Source organism: Cervus canadensis, chromosome 20, assembly GCF_019320065.1.
Source record: "Cervus canadensis isolate Bull #8, Minnesota chromosome 20, ASM1932006v1, whole genome shotgun sequence".
NCBI lineage: Eukaryota > Metazoa > Chordata > Mammalia > Artiodactyla > Cervidae > Cervus > Cervus canadensis.
In genome coordinates this window covers 54152890-54177287 of record NC_057405.1, presented here as the reverse complement: position 1 = coordinate 54177287, position 24398 = coordinate 54152890, and the positions used below count along the sequence as shown (strand labels likewise).

The 24398-nt window shown below is 40.9% G+C and overlaps 1 protein-coding gene across 1 annotated transcript in view; it reads left to right on the top strand.

Moving 5' to 3' along the window:
- Positions 1 to 24398, top strand: part of LOC122422752 (prolyl endopeptidase) — a 133563-nt gene that overhangs the window by 36879 nt on the left and 72286 nt on the right. The window contains exon 7 of the mRNA XM_043439380.1: positions 17499 to 17604. Coding sequence (XP_043295315.1) covers positions 17499 to 17604 — 106 coding nt within the window. The remainder of the gene's footprint in view (positions 1 to 17498; positions 17605 to 24398) is intronic.

Below are 24398 nucleotides of genomic sequence, written 5' to 3'. Positions count from 1 at the left end.
AATCCACTTTATTCCACATTGTCCTTTTATTTATTTTGTTTTATTTATTTTGTTTGCCAGACTTTAACACAATGTGCTTACAGTGAATTTACAGGACTTATATATTATTACCTGAAATTATGCCCTTTGTTCATGCTTTGTCTCCCGCACCTCACTTCCCATCCTACAAGCTTTTCTTGTCTAGTTACTGTTGTCATTTTCCTCACATACTTGTTTCTATGGTTTTTCTGACTCTTTGTAGATTATCATACTAAGTTTTCATCTTGGTCCAGCTTCTCCTCATACCTAAGACTTCTGCATTCTGCAGATAGTAGGTGTTTATTTATAAAATAATATACATTTGTGTCTTCATTTGAGTGAAACAATTAGGAAGGTAAATATACTACCCCAGAAAATGTCATGTTAGTTCATGTGTTTCTTTTTACCTTTTGTGGGGAGAGATGTTGATGGAGAAACATTATAGCAGATGTATTTTAATAACGGTGAAATTATTTTATTGATACAATGAAGTACAACTAAAAGTAAGTTCCAGAATACTGATCTTAACATATTAGTCTGAAAGAAAACAATCTTCCCTGTAGAATACACTTGTAACTTGTTGCTCACATCTCTTTACTAGCATTTAGTTGAAGCAGCTAGTTTTTTTCGTTTGTTTGTTTTTGTTTTTAAAAATCATGGTGAAATATAGTTAACATAAAATTTATCAGTTTGATCATCAACTAAATTTGTCAGCTTAATCGTTTATAGAGTACAATTGCACTAAGTATGTTCACATTATTGCACAACCGTTACCCCTCTCTGTCTCTAGAACTTTTTCATCTTATGAAACTGAAGCTCTGTACACATTAAGTGATAACTCTCATCCCCTCTTCCACCCAGGCCCTGGTAACCACCATTTTACTTCCTGTCTCTATGTATTTGACCGCTCGAGATACCTCATGTAAATGTCATTATATAGAATTTATCCATTTGTGATGGAGACCTGGGTTCAATCCTTGGGTTGGGAAGATCTCCTGGAGGAGAGCATGGCAACCCACTCCAGTATTCTTGTCTGTAGAATCCCCATGGACAGAGGAGCCTGGCGGGCTATAGTCCATGGGGTCGCAAAGAGTCGGACATGACTGATTCAACTGAGCACAGACGTGACATAAGATCTTCAAGGTTTATTTCCATGTTATAGCATGTGTCAGAGTTTCCATCATTTTAAAAATTGAATAATATTTGATTGTGTACATGTACTACACTTTGTTTATTCAATCATCTGTAAGTACACTTGGGGTGTTTCCACAGCACAATTGTGAATAATGCTGCTATTAGTAGCCAGTTTTAAAAAATACAGTCGAGATTTATCTTATTTGCATTTAACATATATAGATTCAATTCTGTGTCTAGGCAACTAAAAAGTAAAGCAAATTTAAATAGTTTGGGTGATCCTTTTACCATTCACTCAGTAGATATTCACTCTATGTAGTTCATCTAGTATAATCTTTACCATAACCTTTAGAGGGTAGTGATCATTTCATTGCATAGTCAAAATAAAATACTTGTGAGTATGATTAGCTTGCAAGTCTATGGTTGGAATTGCCTGCTGGGTATGTTAGACCCACAGCCTGTATCTTCTTAATCAACATGCATCCTGCCTCCCTTGACAAAAGGTAAGAGGTCATGTGAAAACAGCAGGAATGACCATTTAAAGAATGGTAGTAAATGGAGAACTGCATCTGTATTGCACAGAAGCAATAAATGAAGTTGTTAAATAGAAAAACAGAAATTCATAGGATGTGTCCAGCGAGTCCTGAGGAACTTTATTCTGAATCAGCACCCTGATGAGCAGATTGTGCAGAGAAAATCGTAAGCAAACCGGTAGGCTTAGTAGACACAAACCGCGTGTAGATTTCATTAAGCTGTATTCCAGCTGCTTGAGGGATTTTCTTAGATGTCACCCTTTCAGTGGCCGGAGTGAGTTGGGTGGGTTGGCCGGAGTGAGTCCTCTCCTGCTGAGAGGACCTTCTGGCTGCATGAAAAAATACCTTCGTCCCTTAAACACAGAGGCTATATATAGTTCTGAGCCTACAGAAGCCTCAGGTCTACCCTGAATTGATGAGTCAGTTCCAGGTAGAAAAATCTAGGTTGTGCAAAAAGTCTCAATGTGGGAGTTTCTTGTACCTGTCAGTGAAGTGTGATAAATCCCAAGACAGTCCAAGAAACAGGTACACTATAGGCGGGCTGGACCAGAAGAACCTTGCCTGGTGCAGAGATTGCTCAGGGCCTTCACTGCAAGTGAAGCAGACGGTTTCCTAACAACCACCCTCCCACCCCCCACTTTTTAATTTTTTTTGGCTGCACTTTGTGGCATATGGGATCTTTTAGTATCCTGAGCAGGGACTGACCCTGTACCCCCTGCAGTGGAAGCGTGGGGTCTTAACCACAGGGCCACCAGGAAGTCTTCTAACAGTATTTATTTAGTGACCTGTGCCTTAGAGGAAAGCAGTAGTCCCAGTCACAACCACACTCCAAGTGCACGTGCTGAGGTTGTTACTTTTATTTTTCAGTGGTGCCTTTTGTGTTAGTTACTCAGTCATGTCCAACTCTTTGTGACCCCATGGACTATAGCCCGCCAGACTCCTCTGTCCATGGAATTCTTCAGCCAAGAATACTGGAGTGAGTTGCCATTCCCTTCTCCAGGGGATCTTCTGGAACCAGAGATTGAACCTCAGTCTCCTGCATTACAGGCAGATTCTTTACCATCTGAGCCACTGGGAATTGTCATTTCGAATCTAGTATTTTGTGAATACACTTAACAGCGTCTCTCATTGGAGGATTCATCACTCTAGTGACAGGAGTAGACTGGAGCAGAAATCAGGAGATTTTAATTTTAGTCCTGTCTATGTGGCCTTGGGCAAGTCACATCCGCTCTCCAAGTATGTTTCTTAAGCTTCCTCAGGGCCCTTTTTCAGTCTATGGGTGGAGAGTTTATTACAACATCTCATGGTGCCCTGGAGCCTTGGGCTTTGTGGGTGTGGCTGGAGGCACCTGTGGGCAGGTGACCGTCTGAGTGCATGGTATTTGAATTTCTTTGCTGACCCACCCTCCTCCCTTTTGGCTGCTGCATTCCAGGTCGTCTGAAGACTTCTCTTTATATCCTAGATGCCATCTCATGACTCATCTCTTTCCTTCCCAGAGACCTCTTCTGCCTTCCTGCATGGATAGGTCCTTCTTGCCTTGAGCTGCCCATTAAGTTACTATCATGAAGCAGCATTGGTTTTCCCTCTGTTTCCCAGGACAGCATCTCTCCCCAGGACAGTGTCTACCACTTGGCAGAACCCATAGCTTTCTGGACACTTTACGGTGTTAGAACTGCTACTAAAGGTCTCTGCATGTGTGCTAAGTCACTTCAGTTGTGTCCGACTTTAAGACCCTATGAACTGTAGCCCACCAGGCTCCTCTGTCCCTGGGATTCTCCAAGGAAGAATACTGGAGTGAGTTGCCATGCCCTCCTCCAGGGAATCTTCCCAGCCCAGGGATTGAACCCATGTTTCCTGAGGCTCCTGCATTGCAGGTGGATCCTTTACTGCTGAGCCTCTAGGAAAGCCCTACTAAAGGTTCACTGCAGCTCAAAACAAAATATCAGGTCTCCAGTTTACATGCTGCCTGCCTTTCCCCAGCTTAGGTTTCAGGAGCACATGGGGGACTAACAGGTGGAGTAGGTACTATTTGTTCCCTCTTTTTGATTATGTTTTTTCCCCATAGCAAAGACTTGGAGATGAGTAGTCAGTGGCTTTGTTCATGATAGCCCCAAACTGGACACACCCAAGTATCCATTAACAAGTGCATGAGTGAATAAACTGCAGTACATCTATATAATGGAATACTAGTCATCAATAAAAAGGAATGAACTGTTTTTTAAAAATTTATTTTATTGAAGTATTGCTGTATTACTTTCTCATATACAGTGAAGTAATTTAGTTATATGTATATCTAATAGTTTGCAGATTAGTCTCAAACTTCCAGTCTATTTTTCCTCCCCCACCTCCACCCTCCTTGACAAGCACAAGTCTATGCTCTGTAAGTCTATTTCTGTTTTGTAGAAAAGTTCGTGTGTGTCATGTTTTAGATCCCACGTATAAATGACATCATACGTTATTTATCTTTCTCTTTTGACTTCACATGATAATTTCAAGGTTGCTGCAATTGGCATTATTTCTTCCTTTTTTATGGTTGAGTATATTCCATTGTATATAAACACCACATCTTCTTTTACCTGTTGATCTATCAGACATTTAGGTTGCTTCCATGCCCTGGCTGTTGTAAATAGTGTTGCTATGAACACTGGAGTGTGTGTATCTTTTCGAATTACAGTTTTGTGTGGATATATGGCCAGGAGTGGGATTGCTGGACCATATGGCAGTTCTGTTTTTAGGTGTTTTTTTTTTTTTGCTTTTTTTTTTTTTTTTTGAGGAACTTTCATACTGTTTTCCATAGTGGGTACGCCACTGTGGAGATGAACTATTGCTCTACCTAACAACAGGGATGACTCTCAGAATAATTGTGCTCCGTGAAAGAAGCTAGAAAAGAAAGAATACACAGTGTTTGATTCCATTTATATAACACTCTAGAAAATGCAAATTGGTCTATAAAGGCACAAAACCCATCAGTGGTTGCTTGGGATTTGGAGGATGGGAACAGGAAGGAGGAGGTATGAAGGGGCAGGAAGGAAGTGGGCGATGGTCAGTCTGAAACATAGTTTTAGCTTTACTAGGGGCAGGGAAGTGTTCATTCTGAGCAATGACAGGATTGCCTGTTATCTCCCCTCGCCATTCATGGTGCTTTAGATTCTCCAGTGGCCAACGAGGGAGGAGTTAGAGAAGGGAAGGGAACTTTTGCTGATCTGGAGCTGTTTGTCCCTGTCTCCCGGTGGCTCAGTCTTGACTGGTGCCTGGGCACCAGCTGTCTGTGGCCTCCTTTTGCAGTGAGATCCCCTCGATTCTGGGACCCTCTGGACTTTGGAACCACATATTCCCTCGTGTGGACCTTAAATTCTGGCTCACCTTGGCCGTCATCCTCCCTTCCCCCAAACCTCCTCTCAGCAGGATTCCCTTGAGGTTCCTGCCTCTCTGCCGCCCCTGCTTCCCATCCTTTTTCAGCAGGGACCTTTCCAGCTGCCTGGAGCTACCCCCCAGCTGCCCTCCCGCTGCCTCTTGTCCCAGGGGAACCCGCGTCCACCGGTCGCGCCATCCCGGATGTGCAGGCAGTGTTCAGCGCTGCCCTCCTCACCTGCCAGCCCAGGCCTTCTCCCCTTGGTCCCTCCACACCTCCAGCTGCTGGGATCACAGAAGAGCGGCTGCCTTATGCCTCCGGGGTGTAACGTGGAGGGACAGTGATGTCAGTTACTATGTAAGGTAGACCATGAGGTTTCTGTTGGAGGGCAGGGTTGTGGGAAGGTAAAAAAGGCCATGTTTTAGAAGATTCTTTTGGACACCCTCCACTCCACTGCCCCACGCCACCCCAAATCTGTTTTAAAGTGATTTGTAGAGCATTAAAAACACACATGCACACAAAGCAAGCATTTTGAGACACTTTTACCAGCAGAGGGTGCTCTGGAGTATAGATTCTGAAAACACATCACATCCCTTTCAGTTCAGTTCAGTTCAGTCGCTCAGTCGTGTCCGACTCTTAGCGACCCCATGAATCGCAGCACGCCAGGCCTCCCTGTCCATCACCAACTCCCAGAATTTACTCAAACTCATGTCCATCCAGTCGGTGATGCCATCCAGCCATCTCATCCTCTGTCGGCCCCTTCTCCTCCTGCCCCCAATCCCTCCCAGCATCACGGTCTTTCCCAATGAGTCAACTCTTCGCATGAGGTGGCCAAAGTACTGGCGTTTCAGGGACTAAAGAGAAAATGCCCAGCGTCTTTGTGATATCCAGCTGAATCCTACACTGAGGACCTAATTCTGTTGTACCTAATTCTTGGGGGAAGTTAGGAGTGGGGAAGGTTTGTTTTTTAACAAAGGTAATCCCTTGGGCTTCCCTGGTGGCCCAGTGGTAAAGAATCCTACCAAGCAGGAGATATGGGTTTGATCCCTAGGCTGGGAAGATCTTCTGGAGAAGGAAATGTCTACCCACCCCAGTATTCTTGCCTGGAGAATTCTATGGACAGAGGGGCCTGGTGGGCTACAGTCCGTGGGGTCACAAAGAGTTGGACGTGACTGAGCCACTAAACAACAAATACTGATCTTAATATTTATCACGTGTCTGCATAAACCATCTTTACATGTTCACTGTGGTCCCTAGTAATTAAGATATGCATATACAGCTGACCCTTGGACAATGTGGGGGTTAAGGATCCTAATAACTTAATCAGCCCTTTATATATGTGATTCCTCCCTGTCCACTATTTATATCCGCAGATTCAACCAATCCCAGGCTTTGTCTCTCTGTGGTATTTACTGTTGAAAAAAGTCTGTGTGTAAGAAGAATCATCTTACTCAAGGGTCAACTGTGTTTGTGTACGCATTTGTGTATGTTACACGTATGCCAACGTGTAAAATCATTACCTAATGCTTAACTCTCTGTGGGCACTCAGAATGTACATTTCTGTACTCCCCCTTCCTCTGCTGAGGTTCATGCACATAAAGATCCTGCGAACGCTGGTGTGCCCAGCGTAGCCCTATAGGGCAAGCACAGTCAATTCCTGTGTTCCTCAGGAAACTCTGCCTCACCTGCCCCTTTCTTGTTGGATAGTTTTGGGCTTGAGCATTAACTGTTTGGCAGCTCTCTTCCTGATCAACACAGTTCACGTGTTTGCTCCCCAAATACCTGGAAGCCCTTACCCTGGGCCCACCACTGTGCCAGGGTCAGGTGGTACCTAGGAGCAGAGATGGGCAGGCTCTGGCCCTGATGGAGGATGTTTTGTCTGTAGTAAACTATACTAAATAAACATTTTTAAGTTTACAGAGAGGCTTGGGGTGGGGGGTGACCCATGACAGACTTCCCCCCATATTCAGTTTGTGTGTCATTTTAAGGACACCCGTGTCCTCTTGACCTTAACTTCAGTGCTTGAACCTGAGGCTGCCGGCATATGCGTTGGTTGGTGACCCTTCACCCCCTTGTGCTGTCCCAGGGGGTGCACTTTCACTGGCTCCTGAAGACGGATTCTGTCTGTTCATCTCAGGAGAAGCGGTCCTTGGGGTACTCCTGATCAGACCGTGTGTGTCCAAGGCTCACCGCTCTCGTCCTCTCTTTCACTGGCGCTGCGTGAAGCAATAAGCCCCATCACGCTGCTGGACGCGCGGGGCAGAGCATGGTGGGGAAGGCAGAAAGTCAGGAAGCCAAACCAAAGACCTGGATGTGAGAAAGGCTGCAGGGGGCACTGCTCTGAATTCATGACACAGCTCCTGACGGGGGGGAATTGTTTTTGCCTTAGAAAATTGGATTTGTTGATCATCACTTTTCTCAGCTGCCCCCACCCCCCACCCTATAGCTCAGTAGGGGAGAAAAGAGAACGGTTGATTCTTTTATAACCAAGCTTGTGTGCCAAAGAAATAATCAGGTGGATGAGAAAGAGTGACTATAACATGTTGAGACCCCCATTGCTCATTTTACTTTGAATGTGTTTTCTTTTCTTAGAATGTTCTGTTGTATCTATTTCTGGCATACCCAGCAACATATCACAGAGTGCTGGGGTTTATTTCTTTTCTCCCTCCTTGCTGTGGTAGCACCTAGTATTGGGAAAGCTGATTTCAGGACTACCCATTAGAACTGTTTAGGTCAGTGCATGTCACACTGCTTATGAATGACTGCCCTGTGTGTCTGCTGCTGACACTGTCTCCTGTTTTCATAACAAATCCATAATGAGTCCCATAAATGAGAAGCCGTCCCTTTAGGTGATTAGTTTGACATTTGAAAGTTTTCCTAGATTATGTAAAAGTGCATGTACTTTCAAATTATGAAAAAACTTTCTCCACCCTCTTCTTGTTGGATTCTAAGTGGAAAAAGTTATATATATTAAGGAAATGTCATGTCCATGAAGATTTGGTTGTTAACACAAGCATGTAACCATGGAGTCCAGAAGCTCTAGCATAAAACAGTTTATGAGCTTTTTTTAAAAAAAGGATAATAAGTTTGATGAAAGTCCACATAATCTATGTATATGTAAATATTAGTTATGTGTCTTGATGTTTTGGAAGACAGTTTTATAGATAGTTTAAAACATCAGGGTTGAGAGTTTAAAACATTAAGAAGTGATCGTCTGTTAATTTTCTCTTAATATGAGGTTCATGAAGAGAAGCTGGCTTATTCAGGTCATCTGGAACGCCCAGCTGTTTTTTTTTTTTTTACCATATTGAGAATAAAAATAGATTCATCTACTTTAGGATTTTTATGCTTGTAATAATAAGTTTATTGTTTAAAATACAAAGATTCTGTTCTCTAGAGGAATTGCTATTATCAGTGTATTAGTTCAATTTAACACTTATTTCTGTTGTTTTCCTATTAAGAAAAAAAGCCTTAAATGAGCCAGTGGTAGAGATGTTGACTTCTTGTGGACACAGTGCAGCTTGACCCAGACTCTGGTCTGAATGGATCATGGTCACTCCTCCATGAGGTATTCACTGAAGAAATTTCACAAAAACCTATTATTTGGGACTAGATTCCCTGGAGGTTTGTCCTGGTTGCTTCTTATCTCTAAATTTCATGTTTGATGGTGGCTGAGCTTGTAGGAATTGTGTTCCCGAATGCACTGTGTCCTGTGTCTGTTGGAACAGCACATGTGAATCTAACAGAATAAAGTACATACGCCGTTGAATAGTTTGCATGATGTCTGTCAAAGGTTCCCTTGGTAAATATTACTGTCTTGCTGAGGCTTAATACCACAGTATGCACAGTTAAATTTTCTCAGTGAGTTAATGTGGCTTCTTTAAGAGTATAAAGTCTGATAACCCCATGTTTTATGCCCTTCCTTTTGATAACTGGAAATCCACATAGCAGCTATTATTGACTGGTGTCCCTCTTCAAAACCGGAAGCCACCACTTTAGAAGGTTTCCTTCAAATGGTATAAAATATGTCAAGATGAGAAGCCAGGTTAGATGATGCCTTGCATGGTGTCACAGGTCAGGTTCAGTGGGAGTGCTTTTAAAACCTTCGCCTCTGCTGGGGACAGGGAAGCCTGGCATGGTGCAGTCCATGGGGTCGCCAAGAGTTGGACACGACTGAGCGACTGAGCTGACTGATGCTCGGGAGTGAAGGTAGAAGGGGGAGGAGTTGAATAAGTCATGACAAGGGCTTCAGCCAATCCTACAGGGAGCTCCTATGAGCTAGGTTATTAGCCCTTCAGCATTTGCCCAACTAGGAGTGAGGGATCTGGGCTTTTGTACCTCTGCAGTAATTAGTCATTGCATGTGGGATGAGCCCAGAAGAATATGTCCTTGGGAGGACAAGGCCCTGAGGTTCTCAGCTGAGTGCTGTCTGCTCCCAGCGCCCCGCAGCTGGGGGAACGAGTGCTTCAGCAGACTGCCGCGTCCACTACAAATGCTGCTGTCTGTGAGGTGTGTACTTAAGAATGAATATGTTAAGTATAGCTCTCTGAACCAGGTACTATGCCATCATAGCAGTTGTGAGAATGGAATAAGTCAGGCAATCATGTTTAGAGGAATTCTGCTTCTCTTTAAAGAACTAGATAGAGACCATTCCTTCCCCGAGACCTTTTCCAATCTCACTCTTCTTTCCAGTGCCCCTCCCTGTTAGATTTCTCAGTATTGATGTTTAGGGTATTACTTTACATCTGTGCGTGCATGTGTGAGTCTGACTTTCCCACCTGAGCCCTCGATCTCGAAGCCCTGTCCTGCTCTGATCTGTGTGTTCTAGAGCCTGGCTCAGCTGCAGGAGACTCTCGGTAAGTGTTGCTTGAATAAACAGCCTCAGCGCTGACTCCCTAAATAGTAGATGCCTGTGTTTGGTGGCACATGTTAAATCCTGTCTTCAGTAAAGGAGATGGAAAGTTGCCTGGCCGGGGATTCTCCTGTTAAAACCAGCCACCATTTGTGACAGTTTTATCTTCAACCTCATCTACCCCAGAGCAAGGGAGGATGGCTTTTGGCTTTTTTTTTTTTTAAATCTGTCAAAGTCATCTGGTTATGGATAATGAATAGCGAAGTACCAGCAGATTGCCAAATATTTTGTAGCCTTCCCTAGTGACTTAGATGGTAAAGAATCTGCCTGCAATGTGGGAGACCTAGGTTCAACCCTAGGTCAGGAAGATCGCCTGGAGAAGGAAATGGCAACCCACTCCAGTTATTCTTGCCTGGAGAATTCCATGGACAGAGGAGCCTGGTGGGCTGCAGCCCATGGGATCACAAAGAGTTGGACATAATTGAATGTCCAAAATTGAATGTCCCAGAAAGTGACATTCTGTGAATACCACATTCTTTATATATTTGAATTTTTCCTGTTCCAGTAACTTTTATCAACAAGGTATTGTTAGATATTAATAATATCAATAGATATTATTCCTGTCTTTCTTAATTAGCATTTTCTAAAGATATTTAATCAGTACTCTAAGTGTAATTCAACAAATGACCTTATAGAATTAGACTGTCAAGGTAACTTGTGTCTAAAGGGAAATACACTTTTTTAAAAAGAATTGTCAGTAGTAAGCATGGTAAAGAGTTTTAGCTTTCATCCTGTTGGTGTTGTTTGAAATATAATCAATGGACTTAGTATCAACAAATGTAAATATTTTACTTGCAGTAGTTCTTAGAATTTTGTTTTTATTAAAATTTATTTATTTAAAAGGCAGATTTTCATGAAATAAAATCATTTTGACTTAAGGAAAATTTGCTTAAAATTATATGGACATAAAGTGAAAGGAAGCTGTGACTTAAGAATTACGTATTTCATAAATCAGGCTAGCATTGCTGCACCCCTGTTGCAAAAAGTCAGTGGTTTTGAATGAGGTTAATTGATTCCAGAGAACATGGTTTTTCTTCTGATGTCATATTGTTTAAAGAAAAACAGTATTTTGTGAACTGGAGTTTATATGTTCATGAAGGTCTGATGGGACCCTTGGCTCTCCTGCTTTTCTGTTTTCCTTTTATCTGGATTTCAGCAAATTCACTTTCTGCTCTTGAGATTTAAGGTCTCCTCCTCAATCAACAGTATTTTTGTCTTCCCCTGCCAGTGAGTCCCAAAATTCTGTTTTTAAACTGTCTTGAAATAGTTTGAATGTGAGGCGGTGGTTGAATATACATTGTTACTGATTACATTTTGGTGTAAGAAGGTATTTCCTAATGTATATATTTTGGAGCAACAATGACTTATAAATGCTTGAGCATTTGAAAATTCAGAGTTGTTTGCAGTTGAGCATATTTGTTTAGAGGCTATGAAATATCTGAGTTGTGGGGAAGAGAGACTGACTTAATTGGCATCCCAACAGCAATTCCCTTGGACCTTCCTGCCTTAGATTAAATATGAACTGCGGCAGCCATTTAGTGCAGCCAGAAATACCGAGAAAAACTCATTAGATGTGCTTGAGACAGCTGTCATCGAGCGTTTGGTGTGCTTCTTGCAGTGAGTTTCACTGCCCTGTCATTCTGTTGGCTGAATCACTGCTGCTGAATTAGCCATCATTTATGATTGATGTAGCATGACTTTAAGCACCAAACTGTAAGAGTCCGTCTTTGTTTAAAGGACAAGAGAACAGAAGTATGAAGTATTATTAACGAGGCTGCTTTCCATTACATTTAATAAAGTGACAATTGTGATGTTGCTAATGATATTCTTAATAATATAGGACAGTTTGAAAATACGGTGAAACTAAATTTCTGGACATTGGTTTATTGACTATGTATATGAAAAACTTAAGGAAAATGTATAAAAGACTAGAAACAAGAGTATTTAACTCACAGGGCAGTCAATGAAGGGGAAGAGTTTTTATAAAGAAGTTTATCTTAATTAAAAGTTTATATTAATACAGTATAAAAAGGAAATGAGAAGGGAAAAGCAAGTTAACTAGAATGTTAAAAGTAAGATGTAGAAGCAATAACAATTAGAAAGACAAAATAAAGGTTCTTAGATTGAGTTTTTCAACTCAGTCAACTCGGATATTCATTTTCGGATATTCATTTTCAAGAAACCCACTTAAAACATAATGACAAGTAATTTGGATGGAGGATAGAGATGCTGCTGCTGCTAAGTTGCATCAGTCATGTCCAACTCTGTGCGACCCCATAGACGGCAGCCCACCAGGCTCCCCTGTCCACAGGATTCTCCAGACAAGAATACTGGAGTGGGTTGCCATTTCCTTCTCCAATGCATGCATGCATGCGTGCTAAGTCACTTTAGTCGTGTTCAACTCTGTGCAACCCCATGGTCAGCAGCCCACCAGGCTCCCCTATCCACAGGATTCTCCAGACAAGAATACTGGAGTGGGTTGCCATTTCCTGCTCCAGGATGGAGAAAAGAATTCATGGAAATCATAAATGTATATGCAGTTTCTCCAAAACCATTTGATGATCTTTGAAAATACTACGAGAAGCCTAGACAGAGATGGAGAGAGTGTACCTGAATCGTTTGGCCTCTTGTGTAACTTGTGACCAAAACTCATACAAGAAAATGTGATTCAGTTTCTTGGAAAGGAGACTACTTCAGAACTTAGAAAAAATGTCACAAAGAAAGAACAGCCACATTAAACAGTTTTCTAGAATCTTTTATCAAACTATACTTACTTGGAATCCCACTTCTGTTTTACAAGTACTGATTACCTCTGTGCTTTAAGACAGTTTTTTTTTTTTCTGAGAAAAAGATGTTCAACATACAGTGTGCTTAAAAATGCTGGATGTCTTAAATGCACATAGCTATTTTGATTAATTTATAAATGCAGAAGAGACCTAATTGACATACAGTTGGTTTACAAACCTGCTGATAGAAAGTGGGTGGACATTTCCAGAGAACTGGAATCTAATTCCTCCAAGTCTAAAAGCTTGATGCTGCGAGTAAGTAAAACCCTAAATTATCCTACTGTGTAATAAGATAAAAACTATGTCATTATTAGGTTTTTTATGAATCATAAATATTTTCTTTTTAATTAGTCCTCAATTACACATTCTTAATTTTTACATCTATGTATTTTAAACATTATACGATAATATACCCTAAAAATGTATCCAATAAAGAATTAAAAATGAGTTAAAAACATACTGACAAGTCTTTGCTTCTGGCCGTAAGTGTTGCTGGGCTAGCCCTGCTACCATAAACAGGTAGAAAACTATACGAAATGGAAAAAACATCTGTTTTAGATATTGATCTGTAGGTATCATAGGGACTATAATCTGTGAGAGAGATGTTATCCTATGATAGCCCCAGGTTTCTGCCTGGAGGAATTTTCTGATTCTGGCACAAGGAAGAAGAACCCCCAGGATATTGCAACCTCACTGAACTAGGGATCCAAAGATCCGAATTCAGGAAGAGTGAGGCCACTGGAACTTGCAGGCACAAAACCAAAGGAGGGGCACCACCCATTAAGAGCCCTGGGAACCTTCTTGGTGTCCCCCTGAGTCTTAAACTGACTGTTAAGCTGTACACGCGTAGACCGAGGCTCCATGACTCAAGCTGTGAACAACCACCAGGAACTTGTAAGCTGACAACTACTAGAGATTTAACAAGTGGGAGATTTTCACATTCTGACCAGTTAAAGTGGAAAGGACTTGTGAACAACCAGGGTTTCAGCAAAGACCCCAGAATGGCCATTCATGCTTTTGCAGTATGACTGGAGACTTTCCCCAACAAAGCTTGAAAATCAGCCTTGAGTGGACTAAGCTGACCTACGAAATGAACAGCCTCAAAACTTTTTAAAGAAAGACCTCCCCCATAAAGAAATCCAGATGGCATTCAGAATGTTCAAAATCCAACTTTTAAAAAGTACTAGATGTGTAAAGAAGCAAGAAAATGTGACTTATAACCAGGAGAGAAGTTAGTTAATAAGACAGATCTAGAAATGACAGTAGTAAAATTAGCAGATGTGGACATTTCAAAAGCAATTATGAAAATGAATTTAAAAGGATTTTAGCAAATGTTAATGTAAATGAACAAAGAAACAGAAAATATAAAAATAACCAAGTATTTTTCTAGAAGTGAAAAATAAGCTATCTGATTCAAAAAATTCTCTACATGGGCTTAATAACAGATTAGATACTATAAAAGGAAATATCAGTGAATTTGAAGACAGCGTGTTGAAGCTAAGGCATGGAGAGAAAAAAAAATTGAAACAAAAGCAAACACAGTCTCATTCAACTGTAGAACTATACTAAGTGGCCTGATAGTCTTAGGGTAGGGGTGAGGGGATACAAAAATTATATGAGGAAAAAGCAGCCAAAAATGTTATGAATTTGATAAAATAGACAAATCCAAATATTCAAGAAGCTCAACAAATATGAAGGAGATGACTCCAGTTAAAGCAAATTATTATCAATTTGCAGAAAACCAAAGATAATAAGGAAATCTTAAAAGCAGCCAGATATGAAAGCACATTATATACAAAGGGGGAAAAGCATAAGGAATGACTTCATCTGAAACAGTGAAAGTCAGAAGACAGTGGAAAGACGTCTTCTTATGAAACCTACCTTGACTGCCATATTTAAAACCACAGTCTCTCCCCACACACCCTGCCTCCCTCAGGCCTGTTCATATGTTCTGTATGACATTTACCATTTTATAATGCACTGCATTGTTGTTGTTGTTTAGTGGCTAAGTCACATCCAACTCTTTTGCAACCCCATGGACTATAGCCCTCTGGACTCCTTCTGTCCATGGGATTTCCCAAACAAGAGTTTTGGAGTGGGTAGTCATTCTCTTCTCCGGGGGATCTTCCTAACCCAGAGATCGAACCCGCATCTCCTGTGTCTTCTGCATTGGCAAGCGGCTTCTTTACCACTTGCGCCACCTGGGAAGCCCCAGTTTATCTTTAGCACTTAGGAAAATGTCTTGCACATAATAGCTGCTTAGCAAATACTTATTTTATGAATAAATGAAAGAATAACAGTTGTTGGTAAGTGCATTAGTTAGAGTTCTCCAGAGAAACAGAACCAACAAGATATTTGAATATCTTATATACATATATATATTTTTTAACATATATATTAACATACAATATAATTATATATATTATATATTTTATATCCTGTTGGTTTGTATATTATATGTATATAGGGGCTTCACCAGTGGCTCAGTGGTAAAGAATCTGCCTGCAGCTCAGGAGATGCGGGTTCAGTCCCTGGGTTGGGAACATCCCCTGGAGAAGACTATGGCAACCCTCTCCAGCATTCTTGCTGGGAAAATCCCGTTGACAGAGGAGCCTGGCGGGCTGAAGTCCTTAGGCTTGCAAAGAGTTAGACACAACTGAGCACACAATATATAGGCAGAGACAGAGACATTTTTTTGAAGGAATTGACTACTGTGATTATGGAGGCTTGACACTTCCAAAATCTACAGGGTAGGCTGGCAGGCTGGAAACCCAGGAAAGTTTCAGTTCAGAGTCCAGAGGCCACCTGCTGGCAGAGTTCCTGCTGGCTGGGGAAGGTCAGGCTTTTCTGCTAAGGCCTTTAACTGATTGGTTGAGGCGCATCACCTTACGGAGGGTAATCAGTTGTACTCAGAGTCCACCAGTTTAAATGTCAACCTCATTCAGAAAAACACTTGCACAGAAACATCTAGAATAATGTTTGACCAAATATCTAGGTATCATGGCCTAGTGAAGATGGCACATATAATTCACCTTCAGAATGGGACGTGGAAAATAACTGATATGTGAGTGTAAGTCAGTAAAATCACTTAGGAAGATAATTTGGCAACATCTGGTGAAGTAGAATATGTGCATATTGTATCACTGAGCAGTTTTACTTGTAGTTAGAAAGTTATGACCAACCTAGATAAGCATATTAAAAAGCAGAGACATTACTTTGCCAACAAAGGTCCGTCTGGTCAAGGCTATGGTTTTTCCATTGGTCATGTATGGATGTGAGAGTTGGACGATGAAGAAAACTGAGTGCTGAAGAATTGATGCTTTTGCACTGTGGTGTTGGAGAAGACTCTTGAGAGTCCCTTGGACTGCAAGGAGATCCAACTAGTCCATCCTAAAGGAGATCAGTCCTGGGTGTTCATTGGAAGGACTGATGCTGAAGCTGAAACTCCAATATTTTGGCCACCTCATGCGAAAGAGTTGACTCATTGGAAAAGACCCTGATGCTGGGAGGGGTTGGGGGCAGGAGGAGAAGGGGACGACAGAGTATGAGATGGCTGGATGGCATCACCGACTGGATGGACATGATTTTGAGTAAACTCCAGGAGTTGGTGATGGACAGGGAGGCCTGGCGCGTGCTGCGGTTCATAGGGTCTCAAAGAGTTGGACACGACTGAGAGACTGAACTGAACTGACTGATGTACCCTAGGAAACATGTATATGAAGGCACAAGTGTTGCCTGGCCAAAGAAGGACAAAAACCACAAATGAAGAAAATGGAAATAATCTACATGCTCATGTGGTAGGAAGATGAATCAATTATAGTGTTTTCCTAGACTGGAATATTTTACCTCGGTTAAAACCAGTGAAGCAAATATACATGTATCAACATAGATTAATTTTTAAAATATTGAATGAAAAAATTAGTTGCAAAAGGATATATATAGTCTGATACTACTTATATCAATTTTGACAACTCAAAACAGTGTTATTTGTTGCATTAGTATTAAGATTCTTTTTGCTACCTAAGATTCTGATGTTTAATATTGTAAAAGATAGCTGCTGAAGCACAGCCTTTTATTTCTGCTGCCTTGTGTAGGGGACTAAAGATCCATGTAAAAAGTTGTTCATTTGTTCAATAGAAACTTGTTAACGTGAACATTATGAACCACAAGTGAACTTTTGTGCATTCACACCCATTATGCTAATTCTTATGTATTTAGTACAGCTTTTAAAATGTGTAACCCATGACAAAAATTCAAATTTAGGATATTAATATTCAGAATGACAGATTGCATGTATATCTCAGTTAAAGAATAGACTTTATTTTTTTAAACTTTTGAAAAAGCACAATTGGCATAGATTATTAAGTTAGTTTTAGGTGTATGACATAGTGATCCAACAATCAAATATATTACAATAAATGATCACCATGGCAAGTCTCATAACCATCTGTCACCATACAAAATTATTACAGTACTACTGACTATAAAGAATAGGCTCTAAGTAAAAGTCATTTTGAGTCATGACGTTCAGTTATATATACTGATATTTTCAACTTAAATATTTCACTATGTTTTGTTAAAATAAAGTGATTAACTGCAAAATAAGTTAAAATTGATGTTATCTTTTTTCTAATTTTCTTCTCCAGTCATAAGTTTGCGGTAAAGATACACCAGTGAATTTTTCTTTTAACTTAATGTGTAACATGTTCTCACAAAAAATATATTCTACTAAGTTCCCTGTGCTGTTTTTGTTTCCTTTGTAGTTATCTGACGACGGTCGCTATGTCTTATTGTCGATAAGGGAGGGATGTGATCCTGTAAACAGACTCTGGTACTGTGACCTCCAGCAGGAGCCCAACGGCATCACTGGTAAGCTGTCTTTCAAACACAGATGATTATTCCAGAGAGCCCCATTAAAAAGCAATTATGCTGGTCTTCTAATTGATTCCCCAAGAAACCTTCTTCCATTTAATCATGTCATCTCAGGTCTTATGATCTTTTCTTTTGATATTATTCCTTAAAATGAAAAAAAATTGAACCAAGCTCTTGTTGGCTTTAGCATTTTTTCTGTAGGTCTAGGCTAACCATATTTTTTGTATGTTTCTCTGTGTGAAAGTATCCTGTCTGTATTGCAGATGGAGAGTGTTCAGGAGAAGCTGGCCCTCTGATGTGTAAAGTATTATTACTGTCTAGATGTAATGGTGCAGACTGTCACAGGAAGGAGATCAGACACCCGTGACAATTTATCAGGCTAATATGTGATCATAAGACAGCTTCTCAGTACTGGACACACATGCAGTAGCTTGACTTGCTTCCTGAAACTGTAGGTATGAAGATAGGGCCAGCTAGTTGCAAATTCTGGAGATGGCTTATTTTAAATGTTGTTTTCCTCCAACATTTATATCATATCAGCACCATCATCAAGCATTAAAGCTTTTCAACAGCACTATTTACTGTGCTGAGAATTCCCAGACCCCAAAACCATCAGGGATATTAGCACCCAGTGTGCGAGCACATGCTTAGTTGCATCAACCATGTCCGACTCCTTGGGACCCCACGGACTAGAGCCTGCCAGGCTCCTCTGTCCATGATATTCTCCAGGGAAGAAGACTGGAGTGGGTTGCCATACCCTCCTCCAGGGGATCTTCCCGACCCAAGAATCGAACCCGTGTCTTCCTGCGTTGCAGGCAGATTTTTTACCACTGAGCCACTGGGGAAGCCCTTAGCACCCAGATAATCGCACAGTTACCCCATATTCTGGTTAATATGAAATAAATACATTTGAGAGATGTGTATGTTTAGTCTCTCAGTTGTTTACGACTCTTTGTGACCTTATGGGCTATAGCCCGCCAGGCTCCTCTGTCAGTGGGAATCTCCAGGCAAGAATGGGTCGCCATTTCCTACTTGAGGGGATCTTTCTGACCTAGAGATTGAATCCACTTCTCTTGCGTCTCCTGTATTGGCAGATGGACTCTTTATCACTAGTGCCACATAGGAAGCCCCATATTTCAGAGATAGTTGACACAAATTTTTAAAATACACAATATTGTACTCATGTCTAGTTGTTGATTAGATTCCCTCATTATTAGTATTTTATCTATATTACATTATGATCAGAAAATATATACCATTTTATATTATTAATTGGGTACTGCATCATTTTTAAACTTCTTTGAGCAAGATCCGTAAAGGAAAAAGATACATCCATTTTGATCTCATGACTGCTACATCCACCTTGGTTTTCACGTTCTCTGAAAGATGCACAACACCGCTCAGGAACCACTCGCCTGAGCTGCAAGTCCAGCCCCGCGCAGAGCTGAGCATGGACGGTCGAATCTTAGACAAGCTGACAGGTGTCACTGTGCTGTGGTCCTCCCACGGTTACCTGCTTGGGCCTAGGATGGTGGAAGGGACTTTGCCTTTCTCCAGTTCATCAAAAATTTCAGGTACAGTGTCTTCCTCCAGACAGCGCTGCTTTCATTTTCTATTCATTACTCCATTATATCTTTAAATTATTAGTAGGCCTGTTATTAAAGGATACACAAATTGCTTAATAGACTCCAAATGCAGAGAAAAAATTTCCTCCACACTTTCGCACTCTGAACTTTCTGTGTCCACTTTCATAATAAATGGTCCTACTTTGAATGAGACTTAGCAAGTGCCAGTGCCTCTGTTTTCTTCCTGACCACTTAGGGTCCTTACCTTTTTTTCCCCGCTGCCTCTCTCTGCCCCATGTTTTCAGCATTTATGAGGAATTAACGAGGAGGACATGATACACAGAGATTGGGATTCCAGGAGGAAGGCGGTGTAAAGGTGCACTGGGCCCTCATACATAAGATTCTAGTCCTTGCAGCCATGAATGAACGTGAGGAATTAAAGAGGGAAGCATTTAAAAAAAATCCTGAAGGCTATGTTCAGGTTGGAAGATACTTAGAGAATATGCCAGGTCCTGGCCTTCCTTCCTAACTTGATCTTTCCTTGACTTATGAGACCATTGTCTTTGTTTTCTAGGTGATTTTTGTGTAGCTTAGGTGAAAAACCCAGCAGAGAGTAATCACTCAGTAAATTTAGCAATTATTGTTTTCCAAATTGTTCTCTCTTTAAAAAAAAAAATTCTTCTAAAGGAACTTTAAGATTATTTTGCCTTGATCTGAACAAAACCCAGCTATATGTTTGACTAGGACTATGTGTAAATCTTCACATTTGTTTGGGACTGTACCTCTGAGTTATATAGGAAACTACATATTTCTCACTAAAGTTATTGCTAGGTATTTTATGTTTGTGAAATATCGATGGTTAGTGAGTGTATCTGTCAAGGTTTAACCAGAGAAGCAGAACCAGTAGGAGATATATATTAAGAGATTTATTACAGGGAATTGGCTTACATGATTAGGGTGCTGGCTGGCTAGGAAAGTCTGAAACCAGTAGGGCAGGCCTTCAGGAGGGACAGGCTGGAACTCTCAGGCATAGGCTGACGCTGCCAACCACAAGTGGAATTTCTTCTTGTTCAGGGAAGCCTCAGCTCTGCTGGAAGGCTCAGGTCTACCCAGGCTATCTAGGATAATCTCCTTTACTTAAAGTCAACTGATTATGGTCTTTGATCTTATCTATAAAATACCTTCACAGTAACACCTAGATTAGTATTTGATCAGTTAACTCAGTACATCAGTTGAGACAAGTGGATGTATCAAAAAGACCTTCCCAGTGAGCTCATGGAAAACCATATGGAAAGGAACAGAACAAACAAATCTTACAATAACCTGATACTGTTTTTTAAAATGAGAATACTCAACTGACCGGTGTGTGGAATTCATTGAGTTAAAAGTATAGAATATCCTGTATACAAGAAAACACAATGTACGTGAATGAGATAGATGGATTTTAAGATGTTGAGTTGCACACAGATGGATTCGGAGCAATTTGTAGAGTGTTCTCCAGTGATAGCTGCTAAATTCTGGGTATGGTTCTGGGCCTGTCTTTTTTTTCTTTTTTGCTTTACTAGCATTAAACCTATGAATAGCATAAGCCTCAGAGGAGTTCTTTTGAATGGCAGTCCTAGGATTCTGAAAGCTCTCAACAGTTGCAGTGATTGACCAGTACTAAGAAAATGAACTAGAAATCAGTTCCCACTCTTGTGTTCAAAAGTCAGTTAATTGTGTAGGTCAGGATTAGAAAGATCTGTATGTGTGTGTGTGTGTGTGTGTGTGGTTGGGGGGATGGTAGTGTGTGTGTGTGTGTTTTAATTGATTGCTGATTTGTTATGAGTTAATTATATGATTGGGGCTTCCTGCGTGGCTCAGCGGTAAAGAATCCGCCTGCCAATGCACGAGGCACAGGTTCAATTCCTGGATCGGGAAGACCCCCTGGAGTAGGAGGCTACCCAATGCAGTATTCTTGCCTGGGAAAATCCCACGGATAGAGGAGCCTGGCAGGCTACAGTCCCCGGGATTGCAAGCAGTCAGACACATCTGAGCGACTGAGCACACTTGCACAATTACGTGATTATGACTGGTTAGAAGAAGCTAGTGCTGTGGGTGAGTTTAACTGTTGAAGACACTGAGTATGTTTGGTTTATAACAGGAGAGACATAGAAGATTGATATTGTGATTGTTAAATTTTTTAAAATAGTTCCTCTTCATTACAGTTGGGTATAGTGGGACAGTAAGACTTTAAAATCTCAACTGTACCACTAAATAATTGGTGACCCTGGGAAAGCTATCTTCATACTTGCACAACTCCAAGTGAGGCAGTGGTGCCTGCTTTGTGATGCCTACTTAGCAATCGTGAAGAGTAGTGAAAATGCACGGAAAAGGGCTTAGCAGGGTTCCTGGCATAGAGCGGACTCTCACATACGCCTTCTTTCTTTATCTGTTTGTTTTTTGACTGAAAGGGGAATATTTGGAGTCATCACACAATGGTTTTAGGTAGTAGATTAAACAGATTGAAGTTGCCCTAAAAATAATGTACCTTTAGTATCAAAGCTGCTCTAAACACACATCTTGGCATTATTTTATGTAAAACCCGATTCATAATCAGCAGAGTCCTTATATGGAAGAAAACATGAAGAGGTGTGCCTCTCGTGGGGGACATGTTTAATTTTTCAGGTTGATAACTGAAAATTCCAGAGTGCATATACCCAGTTGGGGACCGTGACTGCCACTCAGAATCTTTTACTTGCCGTTCCCTTACTGCTCGTGCATTTTTGTTGCCCTGTTTCAACTAAGGGGGAGAATAATATTTAAGTTAAATGCTAAATGTGCTAGTTAACTGAAATGTTAGGTGAGTTAGACTGAATAGCTGGTGACTGAAAACTAAATCCAGTGTTCTGAAATCAATATTATACTGCATAAATTGATACCCCTTGTGATAACCTCAGGCCTTTCTGTTACCATTTTAATCATGTTTACCTTAAAGGCAGGGAGATGTACCAGCACTTCCTTCTACATTAATTCTTTATTTATTAGGACATCACTAAATATCCTGTCTGGAGAACTAAATAATTTCACTGAGGAAGCTCTTTTGTAACATTTCTGTCATCTTTGTTTTCCAAGAAAACCTTCTGCCTGTGTGCATTTTGAAATGAGAAGCATCAAAAAATGGCCAGTGGCTACTTAATACCGCTGAAGAAGATAACACATAAGGAACACAAAATTACATAAATATAGAATGGAAAAGATCTTGAGAGTTAAAAATATGCTCTCTGAGTGATTTACGTTTATGCCCATGTGATTTTCTGTTCAAGGACTAGCTGACCTTGCTCTGTGCTACTCTGTGAGCAAGATCTTTCTTCTACCCTTGCCTCTCTTTGGAGAACCTCACTTCCGCCATTTACATTTGCAGTATTTTTGCTTAGTAGTAATATGACCACATTTCTTGCCAACTGTGGGCCGTGGCTGTTCACAGGAACTGCAGTTGATGCTGCAGCTGCTCCTGTCCTTATTTTTCTGAACAGATAACTCCCCTTCCTTACTTCGCTCATCACTGGATGGAAACTGCACTTGGCCTATCGTCTGGGCCTTAGAAGTCTCTAATTTTCCAGCTGTTCAAAACAGCTAAGCAGGCCCCCTCCAAGGAATATTGCACCATCTTCTGCGCTGGCTGCCGGAGACATGTCCCAAGTCACCGTCTGCTTTCTCTGGGGAAAGAGGCACTTCTGCCCTAGGAGTTAACATGCTTCCTCTTGCTTTTGTGATAGCTTTCCTGCTTCTGGCCTTCTGCCTCTTCCCCTGTTCTGGTTTCTTTTCTCTCCACACAAAAACTTGTGTGTGTGATTCCTTTTGAGCTGCACAAGCTTAAGGGCCTTGTCTGTCTCACTTGCCATGGGGTCCCCAGCACCTCAAACAGTGTCTGACAACAATAGCGATTCTCTCCTTGAGCAAACTTGAGTCAGGATCCTCTAAGCCTCTGCTCAGTTAGGCTTCAGTCTCGTTCCTCGTCCCCCCACTCACCTTTCTGGGCCCGCAGAGCCCCAGTTGTAGTGGGAATCCTGCTAAGTCAGTTTAAAGACAGTCTGGTACCCTTGGTATGGATCCAATTCCTCTTCCCCCCGCTATCGCCCATGTGCTTAACCTGCCTTCACCAAGAATCCCCCTACCCTGATGTCTTCTCTTGGTAATTTTCGATCCACCAACCCCCTCATTCTGCACATTGGCTATAAACCTCCAGCTATCTTTTCTGTATTTGAGTTCCGTGTGATCTCTCTCCCTTATTGCAGTAGTCTTGAGTAGTCTTCATTACCATTTTAACAAGTGTCGGATAACTTTTCTTTAACACAGACTCATGGTAGGTGGGTACCAGCGTGTCTCCGATAACTTCACTTGCCCCCTTAGAGATCCTATGCTCAGGTGGCCCTGCTTGAGAAGCCCCCTGTTCATTTACTTGTGAGTAATCTTTACCCTTCTGGCCTGTTTAACTTTCTTGAATTAATTTTTTTGTTTTCTATTAAATCCTGAGAATGATGAAAGAAAGTATAGACCGTGTCTCTCCTGTCCTGTATTATATGAGCAGAAGGTTTCTGCTTCTCTTGTTTATCATTGAAAGTATAGAGATACCAAGGTATCACTTAGGACACCAGGCAGCATGACATTTTATTAGTTCTGCAGTGGAAAAGGCAGCTGAGTCTTGACCCCTGCAATTCTTAGTGTAATTCATGCCTGTGGAGTAGCTGAAATTAATCATCTGGAACCTTGCAAGAGTATGATTTGTGTCTGGATTTTCTTCTATTTCTGCACCTTTCTAAATCAAGACTACTATTTCTTTTGAAATATATATACATATATATATATGCATGTATATACTTTGTTTCCTAAATTTGTTATAAATATTATGAATACATAAAGTTGTTTCATATTGACTAAATTTAGAGTAAATGTTCACATATTTTCTGCATTACAATTAAATGTCAGACCTCAGAGTTTTCCTTTTTCTTGCCAATATGTGAACTTTTAAAATATTTTCATGAAGATTTATACCCTAAAAATACAAAAGATGATTTTCAACATACCTGTTTAACTTTGTGTATTGTATTTCTAAATGTTCTTATTGGGAAAGTGGAAGAAACAGCTAACTTCTTTTAAATCTGGTTACTTCTCTTGTCTTTACCTCATCAAGAAACGTACACAAGGTCCGGTCTGAAACCGGATTATGTGAGTGTTATATTTAGT